This window comes from Taudactylus pleione, unplaced genomic scaffold (assembly GCF_031769625.1).
Source record: "Taudactylus pleione unplaced genomic scaffold, aTauple2 ptg000677l, whole genome shotgun sequence".
Lineage (NCBI taxonomy): Eukaryota > Metazoa > Chordata > Amphibia > Anura > Myobatrachidae > Taudactylus > Taudactylus pleione.
Window position 1 is genome coordinate 187,422 of NW_028285079.1, and position 19,016 is coordinate 206,437.

Here is a 19,016-nt window from a genome sequence, read left to right on the forward strand (position 1 = left end):
AGTATGAAGCTGACGATCACCTGATTATTAATGCTCATACAGGCGTCTTCCCACTCAGCCGCACATGCTAAAATCTCCATTTGTGTCTTTTCATTCACCTATCACAATGGCCAAACTTCTCCAAGGATCTCACTAGTGTGAGGCCTAAATCCTGGCTTCATCCTCACCTCTCACCTCTCACCTCCAAAGGGCATAAACAAAAGATATTGTGGGTCAAATAAAATGGCTATTACTGCGGCCTGAGGGCCTGATTCAGATGTGGCCGCAGAATAAACGTGCGCTGTGTGTAAATATTCTAACGCTGCAGGAGGCGTCTAAAGGAAATAGACGTCTCCTGACAGTATCGCGGATCTGAGTGCTGCGTCTGAAGATGCACCATCGGATCACCACACTGATCATCGCTCGCGATGGTTGCAGCTTCAGGCCACATGATCAGAATGGCCGTCTTACCTGCAATGCAGAGCCTGGCCGCCGCACTCCCAAAAAACGGGGCCGACCCCCACCCCGTTTCCGGGAAGGGAGGTTGGCGCCACCTTCTCCCTGCCACCAAACAGCTACAGCCTGTCCATCAGACTGCGGCTGTCAGGCACTGCCAGCGTGCTCGCAGGACTCCTGTGGGGGCGCAGTTCACCAACCATCGGGTTTTACAGAGTCAGGCTCTGAGCCAATGTTTCTGAGAATGCAGCCTACAAATTACTTATCAGTGAGGCATGAGGCACTTGGTGCCTCCTGAGTTGGCTTTATCATACCGTTTACTCTGGTGATAAAAAATGGACTCAATAGGTCTTGAAGAGCAGCGGTTCAAATGGCACATTATAATAAACTTGAAATTGTTCTGTAGTATTAATGAACAATTTCTGTACCGAGCGTGCATGGGGATATCCCTGTTATACAGACAGTAATGCAGTACTGCACAGACACTTTATCTGTGTGCACATTGGTAGTCAGCCCTGTCCGTGTATCTGTCTGCGTGTTCCACGTGACGTACCTTCACAAGACATGGCGGTGCAGACCCAGTTTCCACAGGCGCACACGCAGCGGTTACACTGAACTTGTGTCTCTGCTCCGTCCTCATAGGTCTCATCTTCCAGGGCGCACTCTGAGAAAAGGAGAACGGGGGTGAGATACAGGGTCTGACATAATGGGGATGAGATACAGGGTCTCACATAATGGGGATGAGATACAGGGTCTGACATAATGGGGATGAGATACAGGGTCTCACATAATGGGGATGAGATACAGGGTCTCACATAATGGGCATGAGATACAGGGTCTGCCATAATGGGGATGAGATACAGGGTCTGACATAATGGGGATGAGATACAGGGTCTGACATAATGGGGATGAGATACAGGGTCTCGAATACTGGGGATGAGATACAGGGTCTGACATAATGGGGATGAGATACAGGGTCTGACATAATGGGGATGAGATACAGGGTCTGACATAATGGGGATGAGATACAGGGTCTCACATAATGGGGATGAGATGGAGGGTGTCACATAATGGGGATGAGATACAGGGTCTCACATAATGGGAATGAGATACAGGGTCTGACATAATGGGGGTGAGATACAGGGTCTGACATAATGGGGATGAGATACAGGGTCTCACATAATGGGGATGAGATACAGGGTCTCACATAATGGGGATGAGATGGAGGGTCACATAATGGGGATGAGATACAGGGTCTCACATACTGGGGATGAGATACAGGGTCTCACATAATGGGGATGAGATGGAGGGTCTCACATAATGGGGATGAGATACAGGGTCTCACATAATGGGGATGAGATGGAGGGTCTCACATAATGGGGATGAGATACAGGGTCTGACATAATGGGGATGAGATACAGGGTCTCACATAGTGGGGATGAGATACAGGGTCTTACATAATGGGGATGAGATACAGGGTCTGACATAATGGGGATGTGATACAGGGTCTGACATAATGGGGATGTGATACAGGGTCTGACATAATGGGGGTGAGATACAGGGTCTGACATAATGGGGATGACATATAGGATCTCAAATAATGGGGATGAGATACAGGGTCTGACATAATGGGGGTGAGATACAGGGTCTCACATAATGGGGATGAGATAACAGGATTTTGGTACTTACCGATAAATCCCTTTCTCCGATTCCACAGGGGACACTGGAGGACTTCAAGACAGTGGGGTATAGACGGTGCTGAGTGGAGCTGGCACTTTAAATTTCAATGAAGTGTGACCAGCTCCTCCCCTCTATACCCCCCCATAGGCCAGTATTAGAACCGAGCCCGAGGGGAGCAGAGAAAAAAGATTGACAGAAGAGGAGGAGGCGAAAGTACACATAACTGAAAGGTGAAAACAAAGCAAAATAGAATGAAACAAGAGACGACAAACATGTCTCTAACATTCATAACATCACCCTAGATAACAAACATGTCGCCAACAGGCATAACAGGTGTGGCAGGAAGAACAGCGCAGGGTGGGCGTCCAGTGTCCCCTGTGGAATCGGAGAAAGGGATTTATCGGTAAGTACCAAAATCCTGTTTTCTCCTTCATCCACTAGGGGACACTGGAGGACTTCAAGACAGTGGGGACGTCCCAGAGCTCCCATCACGGGTGGGAAAGCGCTGAGAACCCTGCAAAACAGACCGACCATATTGCGCTGCAGAAGTTGCAAAGGTATCAAATCTGTAAAACCGAACAAAAGTATGCCGTACTGACCAAGTAGCTGCCCGGCATAGAGATTCCATAGAAACGCCTCGAGCAGCCGCCCACGAGGCACCCACTGAGCGAGTGGAATGTGCGGTAATGGAAGATGGAGGTTCTCTAGACGAGGCCAAATACGCCTGTCATATGGTCAGACAAATCCATCGAGCCAGTGTCTGTTTGGAAGCTGGCCAACCCGGGGCAGCATCATACAAAACAAAGAGAGTATCTGTCTTGCGAACGGCTGCCGTCCTGTCTACATATATGCGAAGATCTCTAACCACATCCAAGGATCTAGAAGAAGGAGAATCCTGTGGAAGAACTGGAACCACAATAGGTTGTTTGATGTGGGAGGCCGAAACCATCTTAGGCAGAAAATCCATTCTGGTGCGTAGCTCAGCTCTATCCTCATGAAATACCAAATATGGTGGACGACATGATAAAGCTCCCAGCTCCGACACCCTCCTGGCGGAAGCTAGAGCCAGCAGAAGTATCACCTTCCATGAAAGATACTTTAATTCCACCGACTCCAAAGGCTCAAATAGCGAAGACTGCAAAAAAGACAGGACGAAGTCCAAGTCCCATGGAGCAGTAGGAGAAAAGTTTGTACGTCCGGTAATAAGGCCAATTTCTTTTGGAAGAAAACCGAGAGTGCTGAAATTTCTACCTTCAGAGATCCCAACCGAAGGCCTGCTGAGAAACCTGCTTGCAGAAAAAGCAGAAATCTGGGAAGACTGAACTCCGTAGAAGGCAGAACTCTACGTTCGCACCAGGTTACATATGCCTTCCAAATACTATAGTAATGCTTGGAAGTAACTTCCTTCCTGGCTCTAAGCATCGTAGGAATCACCTTGGAAGGTATCCCTTTACGTCTTAAGATGGCCCTTTCAACAACCAGGCCGTCAAACGTAGCTGCCTTAAGTTTGGATAGAGTAAAGGACCCTGAAGGAGCAGATCCTCTCTGAGTGATAAGGGCCACGGATTGTCTACCAACAGGAGCTGAATGTTGGAGTACCAAGCTCTGCGAGGCCAGTCCGGAGCTATCAGCAGGACCTTGGCCTGTTCCCGTTGAAGGATTCGAGGGAGAAGGGGAAATGGAGGAAACAGATAAATGAATTGGAACCGCCATGGTGTTGACAGTGCATCCACAGCCACCGCTTGTGGATGCCTTGTTCGAGAGCAGTAAAGGGGCAGTTGATGGTTCTGCCTGGATGCCATGAGGTCGACCTGCGGAAGACCCCACCGTTGGATCAGCTGCTGAAACACCTGTGGATGTAGAGCCCATTCCCCTGGATGTACATCCTGACGACTGAGGTAATCTGCCTCCCAATTTTCGACGCCCGGAATGAAGATTGCCAAAATCGACCTTGCGTAGCTTTCCGCCCAGATCAGAATCCTGCTGACTTCCTTCATGGCCGCACAACTTCTGGTGCCTCCTTGTCTGTTTATGTATGCCACTGCTGTGGCATTTTCGGACTGGACACTGACTGCTCGGCCCCTCAGAAAGTGAGCTGCTGTCTGTAATGCATAGAAAACTGCTCTTAACTCCAATATGTTGATTGGAAGACTCGATTCCTGTGCTGTCCAGCGTCCCTGGAAGTGATGCTCCAGAATTACTGCCCCCCAGCCTCTTAGACTCGCATCCGTGGTAAGAAGCGTCCAATCCCACTCTCCGAATCTCTTTCCCTCCGCAAGGTGAACTGTTTAGCCACCACAGTAGGGAAATCCGAGTCTTGGGTTGTAACCTGACTCTTTTTTGAAGAAACAGGTGGGATCCCGACCATTGTGATAGGAGATCTAGCTGAAAAGGTCTGGAGTGAAAACGACCGTACTGGACAGCCTCGAAGGCTGCCACCATCTTCCCCAGAAGTCGGATACATGCATGAACCGAAACCTGCCGACGTCGAAGGACCAACCTCACCATCTCCTGAATGGAAGTTATTTTGTCCTGGGGAAGGAACACCCATTGAGACACTGTGTACATGATCATTCCTAGAAACTGCAATCTCTGTGTCGGTTGCAGATGCAATTTGGGAAAATTCAGGATCCATCCATGACGAATGAGGAGGTTGTGCGTCACGGTGATGTACTGTAATAGTTGATCCTTGGAATTCGCCTTCAGGAGTAGGTCGTCTAGGTACGGAATAATAGTGATTCCCTGTTTCCGAAGGAGACGCATCATCACAGCCATAACCTTTGTGAATACCCATGGGGCTGAAGATAAGCCGAAGGGCAAGGCCTGAAACTGGAGATGTGAATCCCGAACTGCAAATCTCAGGAAAGCCTGGTGAGGTGGCCAAATGGGAATGTGCAGGTAGGCGTCCTTGATATCTAGAGATACCATGAACTCGCCCCTCCTCCAAGCCTGCAATTACCGGCTGAAGAGACTCCATCTTGAACCTGAAGATCCGTAAGTATGGATTGAGATCCTTTAAGTTTAGAATGGGTCTGACTGAGCCGTCCGGCTTCTGAACGACAAAAAGACTGGAGTAAAATCCTTTTCCCCTCTGATGACTGGGGACTTGGATTACCATTTTCATGGACAGAAGCCTGTCTATTGCTTTCTGTAAGACCACACTTCTGTCGTTGGAAACTGGCAAACCTGTGGTAAAAAAACGATTCGGGGGTTGCAGTTGGAAATCTAGCTTGTAGCCCCAAATTATTAGATCTCGGACCCAAGCGTCCGCACAGGTTTCCGTCCAGACCTCGCTGAAGTCCCGAAGTTTTGAGCCACAGAGCCCGCCGTGCTGAAATTGCCAGAGCTGAAGTTCTGGAGGCAATAGAACAAACATCCTTAGACGCTTCTCCAAGGTAAGCTGCCGCTTCACCTATATGTCCTGCTAATGGAATGAGTTCCTCCATAGGTAGCTGATCCTTCATTCCGTCCGCCAATTGCTTAGCCCAAATTTCTATAGCCTTGTTAGTCCAGCAGCTAACAATCGCTGGACGAAGGGTCACCCCTGCAGCGGTGTACATGGACTTAAGAGTGCTCTCCAGTCTCCGATCGGACATGTCCTTTAAAGACGTGACTCCAGGAACAGGGAGCGTAGTCTTTTTTGACAATCGCGATACAGATGAATCTACCGTAGGGGGAGTTTCACAAGCCTTTCTATTATCTGCTGGAAAAGGGTAAAAAGATAATAAACGCCGGGACATCTGAAACTTTTTATCTGGATGTTCCCAGGCTGTCGTTAGAATGGAATCCAGCTCTTCCGATATAGGAAAAGCCGTAGCTTGTCTTTGTTTCTTAAGAAAGACTGTTTTGCAGGACCTGAGTCCTCTCCAGTATGTGCCATACATGTCGTATTGCAGCAATCAAGGCTTCTATTCCCTCTGATACCTGTTCAGGATCAGACTCCAGAGGCTCTTTAGGCGAATCTGGGGCATATTCACCCTCTTCTAATTCGGGCATATCCTCCTCCTCCTCCTCCGGGTCATCCCAATGGAGGATTGAGGGTAAGTGTCTCTTTTTAGAGACCTGCGGAGCGGACGCCATTGTCATGGCTCTGGAAATCCCCTCCATAGAAACAGCTAGGGAACTCGCCCATGCTGGTTCCTCTGTAGCCGGTGACCTATAAGCCTCTCTTTCTCTGCGAGAAGCCTCCAGTTCAGCCGAGAGAGAGGACATAACGGATGTAACCTGCGTCCAAGACGGTGGTTCTGACATCTCTGCAGATTGCTGATCCGTATAACAACCGTCACACAATCTGGAGGTAGATGACTGTCCCTGTGTAAATTTTACTCCACACTTTTTGCAGGTAAATAACTTTTGCGAAGCCTTAGACCTGCCAGTCATGCTACATACAGACCCCACACAAACCACAAGAGGTTAAGTGACAGGGTAAGACAAACAGAATATACTGGGGTACAGAGAGATTGGAGACAGCCACACGTGCCCACAACAGCGCTCCTAGCAGTGCCAGAGCGCCAGGCAAAGGCTTAATTATTATTATGCTCCAAAACGCTCACTTTACATCAGCCTAAACCCCTGGTGTAATACATACAGGTCCGAAGGCTGTCCAGCGCTGCCGCTCCCTGTAATGGCCGCCAGCAGTCTGCAGAGAAACGCTGGGGCTGATGGGAGGCAGGAGAGGGAAGTCGGAGCTAAGCTCCGCCCCCTGCATTCTAGTGCCGTTCTGTGAACGGGCGCCTGTACCCAGTACATTCTTTATTTATATATATATATATATACTGCCTCTGCAGTATTATGCTGAGCCGCCTAATGCAGGGACAATGTCGGCTACCCTGCTAGTCAGGGAGCCGGAGCGCACAGGAAGCCGCCTCTGATAGCCATAAACTGGCTGCCCTGCTAATCAGGGAGCCAGCTGTACATAGGCAAAGAGAGAGAGACGCGCTGGCTTTACTGCCGTCGGCGCGCTCTCTGGGAGGTCCTGTGAGCCCGCCTCTGTCAGCGCTAAGCTTGCTGCCCTGCTAATCAGGGAGCCAGCTGTACTCACAGGGAGACGTGCTGAGGTGGCTTCCTGCTGCTGCTGCTACCGGCGGCTGGCTCTGACTGGGGGGTCCGCGATGCGCGCTGCATGCAGCAGCATGTGGCCCCCCCCCTGAAGACTGAGGTCTCAGGTGTCGGGGACCCCAGGCGAAGTGCATGCACTTGCGAGTGGGTCCCCTCCGGCAGCGTCCCGCGTAGCAGACAGGCAGTTGCAGCTACTGCCTGTCTGTCCTCAGTTTGACAAGAGGTTAAGTGACTATTATTAAAAACTTATCCTAGCCCTAGGAGCAGGAGAGATCTTTTTAGTGACCTGCTCCCACTAGGGCACAAACTAATACTGGCCTATAGGGGGGTATAGAGGGGAGGAGCTAGTCACACTTCATTTAAATTTAAAGTGCCAGCTCCACTCAGCACCGTCTATACCCCACTGTCTTGAAGGCCTCCAGTGTCCCCTAGTGGTTGAAGGAGAAACAGGGTCTGACATAATGGGGATGAGATACAGGGTCTGACATAATGGGGATGAGATACAGGGTCTCACATAATGGGGATGGGATACAGGGTCTCACATAATGGGGATGAGATGGAGGGTCTGACATAATGGGGATGAGATACAGGGTCTGACATAATGGGGATGAGATACAGGGTCTGACATAATGGGGATAAGATGGAGGGTCTCACATAATGGGGATGAGATGGAGGGTGTCACATAATGGGAATGAGATACAGGGTCTGACATAATGGGGATGAGATACAGGGTCTGACATAATGGGGATGAGATACCGGGTCTGACATAATGGGGATGAGATACAGGGTCTGACATAATGGGGATGAGATACAGGGTCTCACATAATGGGGATGAGATTGAGGGTCTGACATAATGGGGATGAGATACAGGGTCCAACATAATGGGGATGAGATGGAGGGTCTCACATAATGGGGATGAGATACAGGGTCTGACATAATGGGGATGAGATGGAGGGTCTGACATAATGGGGATGAGATTGAGGGTCTGACATAATGGGGATGAGATACAGGGTCTGACATAATGGGGATGAGATACAGGGTCTGACATAATGGGGATGAGATACCGGGTCTGACATAATGGGGATGAGATACAGGGTCTCACATAATGGGGATGAGATACAGGGTCCGACATAATGGGGATGAGATACAGGGTCTTACATAATGGGGATGAGATACAGGGTCCAACATAATGGGGATGAGATGGAGGGTCTCACATAATGGGGATGAGATACAGGGTCTGACATAATGGGGATGAGATGGAGGGTCTGACATAATGGGGATGAGATTGAGGGTCTGACATAATGGGGATGAGATACAGGGTCTGACATAATGGGGATGGGATACAGGGTCTGACATAATGGGGATGGGATACAGGGTCTGACATAATGGGGATGGGATACAGGGTCTGACATAATGGGGATGGGATACAGGGTCTGACATAATGGGGATGGGATACAGGGTCTGACATAATGGGGATGGGATACAGGGTCTGACATAATGGGGATGGGATACAGGGTCTGACATAATGGGGATGGGATACAGGGTCTGACATAATGGGGATGAGATGGAGGGTCTGACATAATGGGGATGAGATGGAGGGTCTCACATAATGGGGTCATTTTCTGCCAAACCCATGGCCAGTCCCTTGTAGAAGAGTCACTAACACAGGAGAACCCAGCAATAGATCGGAAACGCCCCTGATACCTACTTCTCTCTGGGGGGTTGAAGTTGGGGTTCAGGCATTTCAAGAACTCGTTGTAGTTCAACTTCCAATCAGCGTTCTCGTCTGATAGTTCAATAAGGGCCTCCACGCACAGCCCCCTGGAACAAGGAGGACATTGGGGGGACAAGGTCGTTACAATTATACACAATTACTTCAAAGCATATATTATAGTAAGGAGCAGTTCACAAGCATAGAAATCACAGGGGACATTATAACACCTATAATATATACAATATACATTAAATGACTTCAGCCTTGTGCTGTTAAATGACTTCTAATATCCATATAGGTTACACATATCTCCCCAAATTTTACCAAGCAAAATCATCCCCAGATTCACCCAATGCACCCACTTGTCCCACACTCATGCCCACTTTTGTTAAATCTCAGCTCAGTGTAGTATAACCACCGGCAGGGTCGCACCGTTCACAGGCATTGATTGTGGCGGTCTCAGGGCTTACACAGTTTGGCGCACAATAGTACACATGGGAAACAAGCATTTGCATATCATCGCCAGTGCAACTACACAATAGCGCACACGCCTGAATCAGGCCCAATGGCGGCCCGTCCGTCCACACCTATCTGTACGATTTACTTGATACTATACTTGGTGCAGAATAGCGCGATAAAGCTTTATCAGAAGCGTGCGAGTAACTGGAGGCGATTATAGGCGCCAGGGAAGAGAAATGCTCTGTCAGGTCCGGCCTGGTATATAAAACATGGTTCCTCCAACCCGAGACTGAACTAACGCCCACCCAGGGAACGCCAAGCACCAGACACGTCAATGCCATTATAAGGGGGTGTCCAGCTGGGATTCTCACTTCAGGATCTTGTTGGTCTCCTGGTCCATGTAGGTGGTGAGGTTAATGGCGGTCTGGTTCTGTTCCAGGAATTTGAGGAATTCTGAGGAGTCCAGGCGGGAATCACCGTCGTCATAGCTCTGTCGGCAGAAAGAGATAAAAGGTTGTGTGTAAATCGTCTATAGATATCCTCAGCGGTCTCTCAGACCCTGGCTTTGCCATCACCAACAGATTCCATCATCCATTATCTAAGGGGGTATAAACCCAATGATGTCAGGCACCATAACAACACGTTCCGTGGTAATCATCATGGAAGTATAGACCGTATTATCAGGCTTAGCCAATAAGCTTCCGCACACTAAGTCCATGACCATTGGGTGGCTTATTAGGTATATAGGGATACAGGACAACAGTGCAATTGGGGTTTCTGGTACATCACGCACAGTTTTGCAATGTAACAACCAGCCAGTTACGTAAGTTGGCTGAGGTAAAATATGTCACGGAAAACAATATACTTTATCTTATAATCTCACTTCAAAGGTACATTCATTATATACTTGGCAGCGAATAGTAATTAGAGGCCCGTTCTGGCCCCGAGGCCTAGCTGTATAGGAGCATTATCCGCATACTTTGGCTTCCAAGCTTTGGTTGCTGCGGCGACGGAATAAAGGCTTTTCCTGATGTTAGGCCTCAGCCTGTAACCCCTTCATTCCCAAAAGGCCTGAGCAGCGGACAGGACCCTGATACAGCTGGGTACTTCCCAGAATACACCGGGCTTCGGTTCAGCAAAATCAAAAACTTCCTTTATCTTGGCAACCCTAAAGAGGGCGACTGGTATTTTTGTTTTGTTTTTTAATAAAAGAAAAAACAAAACAGTCACAATCCTATTGTGCCCCAGCCGACTCCGTCTGACAGGGATTCAGGGCCTCATTCAGAGGCGGTCGTTAGATGCAAGCGGTCGCTCTGAATCAGGGCGGCCGCTTGCATCCTGAACGGCCGCCTCCTTGTCGATTGTAATGGAGCGTACACACGGTCAGATTTGTCAGACTTGTCAGATTTGTCAGATGAACGACTAAACGATTAAACGATTTGAAAGATTTGAACGATTTTACCAAAGTTTTGAACGATTTGAACGATTGAACGATTTTTGACTGCATTAAAATGAATAGAATCGTCCAAGTCTGACTGCAAACCCATCAGATGTCAGATATCGTTATCTGACAAACGGGAACGCGCATCGTTGATCGTCCGTCGTTCAGGCATGTCAGATATGAACGATTTTCCTTCAGATATGAACGACTGAACGATTTTTAAATCGTTATCGTTCATATCTGAAGGAAAAATCTGATCGTGTGTATGCACCATTAAGCTGTTACGACCAACTGTTTGAGCAGGAAGTTCCCCAATGACATCAGTAATGATGTCAGTGGGGCCGCCCCCAAACGGCAAGCGTTCCGACTGGAATGCCTCCGTTTGGCCGGGCACGTCCCCGGCCCGCCCAGCAAACGGGGCGAGCTGTCACTCAACATCGACAGCTCGCCCCGTCTGCTACGAGACCCCTAATGAGGGTCTCGCGCATGCGCACGACGGAGCCGGCTCCGTCGTGCGCATGCCCTGTGGGGCAACATCGAGACGCTCACGACCGACTCTGAATGAGCTCCTCATTCCCTTTTCTGAGACTTTAAAAATCAATCCTACTATATGTAATAAATCAAACCTAATAAAAGGGATTCAGGTAAGAAAATGTACACAGGCCGCGCCGTCGTCTCCTGACGCGAGCTTTAGCCCTATCAATGGTCACAATGCGCCTGCGTTCTCTGCCGCCACTGCCCGTTACCTCCCACAAACGCTCCGACTGCCAAACGCACTGAAAGTAAAGTCACTGCGAGCGACTACAGTAATGTACCGTGACGCAAGCGTATTGCAGTGCGACCTAGACGTATGCGCAGATCAAGTTAATCGCTCAACTGCGAAAAATATCAGCATTGCGTCCATCTCTGATTTACGCCATGTATGTGTAATTACTCTGCATGCGTCATACATGACTGCGCTGAGGCTAAGGTATCATGTATGATTATACTGGGCGGGGATCATGGAAGGATGTTACGTTACTGCTTTGTGCCGTGAACGTAGGGCCTGATTCAGTACGGACCGCAACTACGATCGCATTAGCGATTACGCGCGCGGTCTCATTGCAAAGATATGCTAATCCATTGCGATCACCATGCCATACGCAAAATAACATAAGGACGCCCACTTTACCTTACTCGCATCCGTAATATTTAGCAAGACTGAGAAACCATCAGTAACATGGAGTACCATCACATCCTCACACACACTTACACAGCTCTGACCTTACTCCGGAATTACTAACCTCATCACACACAGTGATTACACAAGACTGAGAGACCATCAGTAACATGGAGTACCAACACAGCCTCACACACACTTACACAGGCTCTGACCTTACTCAGGAATTACTAACCTCATCACACGCAGTGATTACACAAGACTGAGATTCCATCAGTAACATGGAGTACCATCACAGCCTCACACACACTTACACAGGCTCTGACCTTACTCAGGAATTACTAACCTCATCACACACAGTGAGTACACAAGACTGAGATACCATCAGTAACATGGAGTACCATCACATCCTCACACATACTTACACAAGCTCTGACCTTACTCAGGAATTACTAACCTCATCACACACAGTGATTACACAAGACTGAGATACCATCAGTAACATGGAGTACCATCACAGCCTAAGACACACATACACAGGCTCTGACATTACTCAGGAATTACTAACCTCATCACACACAGTGACTACACAAGACTGAGAAACCATCAGTAACATGGAGTACCATCACATCCTCACACACACTTACACAGGCTCTGACCTTACTCAGGAATTACTAACCTCATCACACACAGTGATTACACAAGACTGAGAAACCATCAGTAACATGGAGTACCATCACAGCCTCACACACACTTACACAGGCTCTGACCTTACTCAGGAATTACTAACCTCATCACACACAGTGATTACACAAGACTGAGATACCATCAGTAACATGGAGTACCATCACATCCTCACACACACTTACACAGGCTCTGACCTTACTCAGGAATTACTAACCTCATCACACGCAGTGATTACACAAGACTGAGATACCATCAGTAACATGAGTACCATCACATCCTCACACACACTTACACAGGCTCTGACCTTACTCAGGAATTACTAACCTCATCACACGCAGTGATTACACAAGACTGAGATTCCATCAGTAACATGGAGTACCATCACAGCCTCACACACACTTACACAGGCTCTGACCTTACTCAGGAATTACTAACCTCATCACACACAGTGAGTACACAAGACTGAGATACCATCAGTAACATGGAGTACCATCACATCCTCACACATACTTACACAAGCTCTGACCTTACTCAGGAATTACTAACCTCATCACACACAGTGATTACACAAGACTGAGATACCATCAGTAACATGGAGTACCATCACAGCCTAAGACACACATACACAGGCTCTGACATTACTCAGGAATTACTAACCTCATCACACACAGTGACTACACAAGACTGAGAAACCATCAGTAACATGGAGTACCATCACAGCCTCACACACACTTACACAGGCTCTGACCTTACTCAGGAATTACTAACCTCATCACACACAGTGATTACACAAGACTGAGAAACCATCAGTAACATGGAGTACCATCACAGCCTAAGACACACATACACAGGCTCTGACATTACTCAGGAATTACTAACCTCATCACACACAGTGACTACACAAGACTGAGAAACCATCAGTAACATGGAGTACCATCACAGCCTCACACACACTTACACAGCTCTGACCTTACTCAGGAATTACTAACCTCATCACACACAGTGATTACACAAGACTGAGAAACCATCAGTAACATGGAGTACCATCACAGCCTCACACACACTTACACAGGCTCTGACCTTACTCAGGAATTACTAACCTCATCACACACAGTGATTACACAAGACTGAGATACCATCAGTAACATGGAGTACCATCACATCCTCACACACACTTACACAGGCTCTGACCTTACTCAGGAATTACTAACCTCATCACACACAGTGATTACACAAGACTGAGATACCATCAGTAACATGGAGTACCATCACAGCCTCACACACACTTACACAGGCTCTGACCTTACTCAGGAATTACTAACCTCATCACACGCAGTGATTACACAAGACTGAGATACCATCAGTAACATGGAGTACCATCACAGCCTCACACACACTTACACAGGCTCTGACCTTACTCAGGAATTACTAACCTCATCACACACAGTGATTACACAAGACTGAGACACCATCAGTAACATGGAGTACCATCACAGCCTCACACACACATACACAGGCTCTGACATTACTCAGGAATTACTAACCTCATCACACACAGTGACTACACAAGACTGAGAAACCATCAGTAACATGGAGTACCATCACATCCTCACACACACTTACACAGGCTCTGACCTTACTCAGGAATTACTAACCTCATCACACACAGTGATTACACAAGACTGAGAAACCATCAGTAACATGGAGTACCATCACAGCCTCACACACACTTACACAGGCTCTGACCTTACTCAGGAATTACTAACCTCATCACACGCAGTGATTACACAAGACTGAGAAACCATCAGTAACATGGAGTACCATCACAGCCTCACATACACTTACACAGGCTCTGCCCTTACTCAGGAATTACTAACCTCATCACACACAGTGATTACACAAGACTGAGATACCATCAGTAACATGGAGTACCATCACAGCCTCACACACACTTACACAGGCTCTGACCTTACTCAGGAATTACTAACCTCATCACACACAGTGATTACACAAGACTGAGATACCATCAGTAACATGGAGTACCATCACAGCCTCACACACACTTACACAGGCTCAGACCTTACTCAGGAATTACTAACCTCATCACACACAGTGAGTACACAAGACAGAGATATCATCAGTAATATGGAGTACAATGACATCCTCACACACACTTACACAGGTTCTGACCTTACTCAGGAATTACTAACCTCATCACACGCAGTGATTACACAAGACTGAGATACCATCAGTAACATGGAGTACCATCACAGCCTCACACACACTTACACAGGCTCTGACCTTACTCAGGAATTACTAACCTCATCACACACAGTGATTACACAAGACTGAGAAACCATCAATAACATGGAGTACCATCACATCCTCTCACACACTTACACAGGCTCTGACCTTACTCAGGAATTACTAACCTCATCACACGCAGTGATTACACAAGACTGAGATGCCATCAGTAACATGGAGTACTATCACAGCCTCACACACACTTACACAGGCTCTGACCTTACTCAGGAATTACTAACCTCATCTCACACAGTGACTACACAAGACTGAGATACCATCAGTAACATGGAGCACTATCACATCCTCACACACACTTACACAGGCTCTGACCTTACTCAGGAATTACTAACCTCATCACACACAGTGATTACACAAGACTGATATACCATCAGTAACATGGAGTACCATCACAGCCTCACACACACTTACACAGGCTCTGACCTTACTCAGGAATTACTAACCTCATCACACACAGTGATTACACAAGACTGAGATACCATCAGTAACATGGAGTACCATCACAGCCTCACACACACTTACACAGGCTCTGACCTTACTCAGGAATTACTAACCTCATCACACACAGTGATTACACAAGACTGAGATACCATCAGTAACATGGAGTACCATAGCAGCCTCACATACACTTACACAGGCTCTGACCTTACTCAGGAATTACTAACCTCATCACACACAGTGATTACACAAGACTGAGAGACCATCAGTAACATGGAGTACCATCACAGCCTCACACACACTTACACAGGCTCTGACCTTACTCAGGAATTACTAACCTCATCACACACAGTGATTACACAAGACTGAGAGACCATCAGTAACATGGAATACCATCACATCCTCACACACACTTACACAGGCTCTGACCTTACTCAGGAATTACTAACCTCATCACACGCAGTGACTACACAAGACTGAGACACCATCAGTAATATGGAGTACCATCACAGCCTCACACACACTTACACAGGCTCTGACCTTACTCAGGAATTACTAACCTCATCACACACAGTGATTACACAAGACTGAGAGACCATCAGTAACATGGAGTACCATCACATCCTCACACACACTTACACAGGCTCTGACCTTACTCAGGAATTACTAACCTCATCACACACAGTGACTACACAAGACTGAGATACCATCAGTAACATGGAGTACCATCACAGCCTCACACACACTTACACAGGCTCTGACCTTACTCAGGAATTACTAACCTCATCACACACAGTGATTACACAAGACTGAGATACCATCAGTAACATGGAGTACCATCACAGCCTCACACACACTTACACAGGCTCAGACCTTACTCAGGAATTACTAACCTCATCACACACAGTGAGTACACAAGACTGAGACACCATCAGTAACATGGAGTACCATCACATCCTCACACACACTTATACAGGCTCTGACCTTACTCAGGAATTACTAACCTCATCACACACAGTGATTACACAAGACAGAGATATCATCAGTAATATGGAGTACAATGACATCCTCACACACACTTACACAGGTTCTGACCTTACTCAGGAATTACTAACCTCATCACACGCAGTGATTACACAAGACTGAGATACCATCAGTAACATGGAGTACCATCACAGCCTCACACACACTTACACAGGCTCTGACCTTACTCAGGAATTACTAACATCATCTCACACAGTGACTACACAAGACTGAGATACCATCAGTAACATGGAGTACCATCACATCCTCACACACACTTATTACACAGGCTCTGACCTTACTCAGGAATTACTAACCTCATCACACACAGTGATTACACAAGACTGAGATACCATCAGTAACATGGAGCACTATCACATCCTCACACACACTTACACAGGCTCTGACCTTACTCAGGAATTACTAACCTCATCACACACAGTGATTACACAAGACTGATATACCATCAGTAACATGGAGTACCATCACAGCCTCACACACACTTACACAGGCTCTGACCTTACTCAGGAATTACTAACCTCATCACACACAGTGATTACACAAGAGTGAGATACCATCAGTAACATGGAGTACCATCGCAGCCTCACACACACTTACACAGGCTCTGACCTTACTCAGGAATTACTAACCTCATCACACACAGTGATTACACAAGAGTGAGATACCATCAGTAACATGGAGTACCATCACAGCCTCACACACACTTACACAGGCTCTGACCTTACTCAGGAATTACTAACCTCATCACACACAGTGATTACACAAGACTGAGATACCATCAGTAACATGGAGTACCATCACAGCCTCACACACACTTACACAGCTCTGACCTTACTCAGGAATTACTAACCTCATCACACACAGTGATTACACAAGACTGAGAGACCATCAGTAACATGGAGTACCATCACATCCTCACACACACTTACACAGGCTCTGACCTTACTCAGAGATTACTAACCTCAGCGCACGCAGTGAAAGCCAAAGCTGTATATGGCATCGCAGTGGCTAATTTATTCACACCACAGCAAACGGCGTTCAAATGCACTGGCACGCCTGCGTTTAACGGTCCCAGGAATAAATAATTCCAGTTACAGGTCTCCCCCTAGTGTGTGAAGTGTGTATTACACCTTCTGATCCAGGTCTAGTAAAGGACAATTTGGGGTTATTTGGCTATTAGAGGTATTATTATTATTTGGTTATGTAGCCCTAACATATACCGCAGAGCTTTAAAAGGACCTGAACAAACGCCTCCGCACAGCGCTGTACACTGATTTCTTCACAGAGGATCTCTCAGGATTACATTTTATAATTACAGAAGAGAGCCCATAAACCGGAATCGGTATGAGATGACGCCGGACCTGAGCCGGGCGGATGTAATACCGAGGCCGGAAGACAGAACAGTGACGATCCCGACAGGGTGAGTATTCTAACTATTCCTAACCCTCCCCCCCCCTAACCCTCCCTTAGGGGTGCCTAACCCTAACCTCCCCCCTCGTGCCTAACCCAAACCTCCCCCCAGGGATGCCTAAACCTAACCCCCCATTCCCGCACCCTAAACCTAACCCTCCCGGGAGGGTGCCTAACTCTAACCTCCCCCCCCCAGTGCTTAACCTATCCCCCCTTTCCCTAGCCTAACACCAACCTTCCCCAGGGGGGTGCCTAGCCCTAAGTTCCCAGGGGGTCCCTAAACCTAACCCCCCCATTCCTGGGCTAAGTGTTCTATTTACCCGTCGCAGACGATCGGAATGGCGGGGGTCAGTGTTCCGGCGTCGGGATTAACATAGGCACCGGTATTTCAACGTATATGTTAAATCCCTTCCCGGGATTACGCTGCCTGGAAGCCGGCGGTCGGCATTTCGACCGCCGGCTTCCTGACTGAATACCCATAAAACCTTGGGGCCAATGGAGTGTTGCGCGTAAAGCGGCTCAACTGCAGCTGCATCGCATGCACGGAGAGAAACGTAGACATTCGCCCACCTGCAGAGTAGTACGCCCCTTATCCGCTCCCTTGGTTTCACAGCCGTCACCACGATCGGACCAGCCATATACTAGGACGAGATCTCCCTGACATTTCTGTGTAAGTATATGGGCTTGATTCAGAGACGGGCGCTAATGTGATTGCAGCTGCGATTTCGCACGGAACACGTCTGCGAAAAATATGCTAATAGTACAAAAGCTTAATCGTTTGAAAGGGCGTCCACCGCTGCCTTCTCATATGCGTACAACGTCGTTTACCTGCGTAAATATCGGAAACATCAACGCACATGGAGCAGCCATCTTGCCCTTGCGGGAGGTCTGACCAGCCGCAGACTCGGCAGCTCTCCTGACACACAGAGAGGGCTCTCATGCTGCGTAGGAGATGGCACGGGATCATTTATGCGCGCCCATGTAACGGCCAGGCACGCCTGCGTTTCTATGATCTCCCACAAATGCCAGCAGCCTGCACTCGCTTTGGGAGTGGGTCCTCTGTGCAAATGTAATCACAAGACAATTGCAGCGCCGTGCGCAGTGCGACTTATACATGTGTAATGGCAAACAATCGCTCGATCTGCGTAAAAAAAGAAAATTGCCATTGC

At 47.8% G+C, this 19,016-nt stretch overlaps 1 protein-coding gene and 1 pseudogene across 1 annotated transcript in view; both read right to left on the reverse strand.

Annotated features, from left to right (window-relative positions):
* The window catches only part of FSTL1 (follistatin like 1), an 85,306-nt gene that overhangs the window by 10,073 nt on the left and 56,217 nt on the right, over positions 1 to 19,016 (reverse strand). The window contains exons 7-9 of the mRNA XM_088455889.1: positions 9,718 to 9,836; positions 8,882 to 8,994; positions 989 to 1,099 (exon numbers count right to left, since the gene is read on the reverse strand). Of these exons, the coding sequence (XP_088312015.1) occupies positions 989 to 1,099; positions 8,882 to 8,994; positions 9,718 to 9,836 (343 nt within the window). The remainder of the gene's footprint in view (positions 1 to 988; positions 1,100 to 8,881; positions 8,995 to 9,717; positions 9,837 to 19,016) is intronic.
* On the reverse strand, positions 2,676 to 5,092 carry LOC148478131 (uncharacterized; annotated as a pseudogene).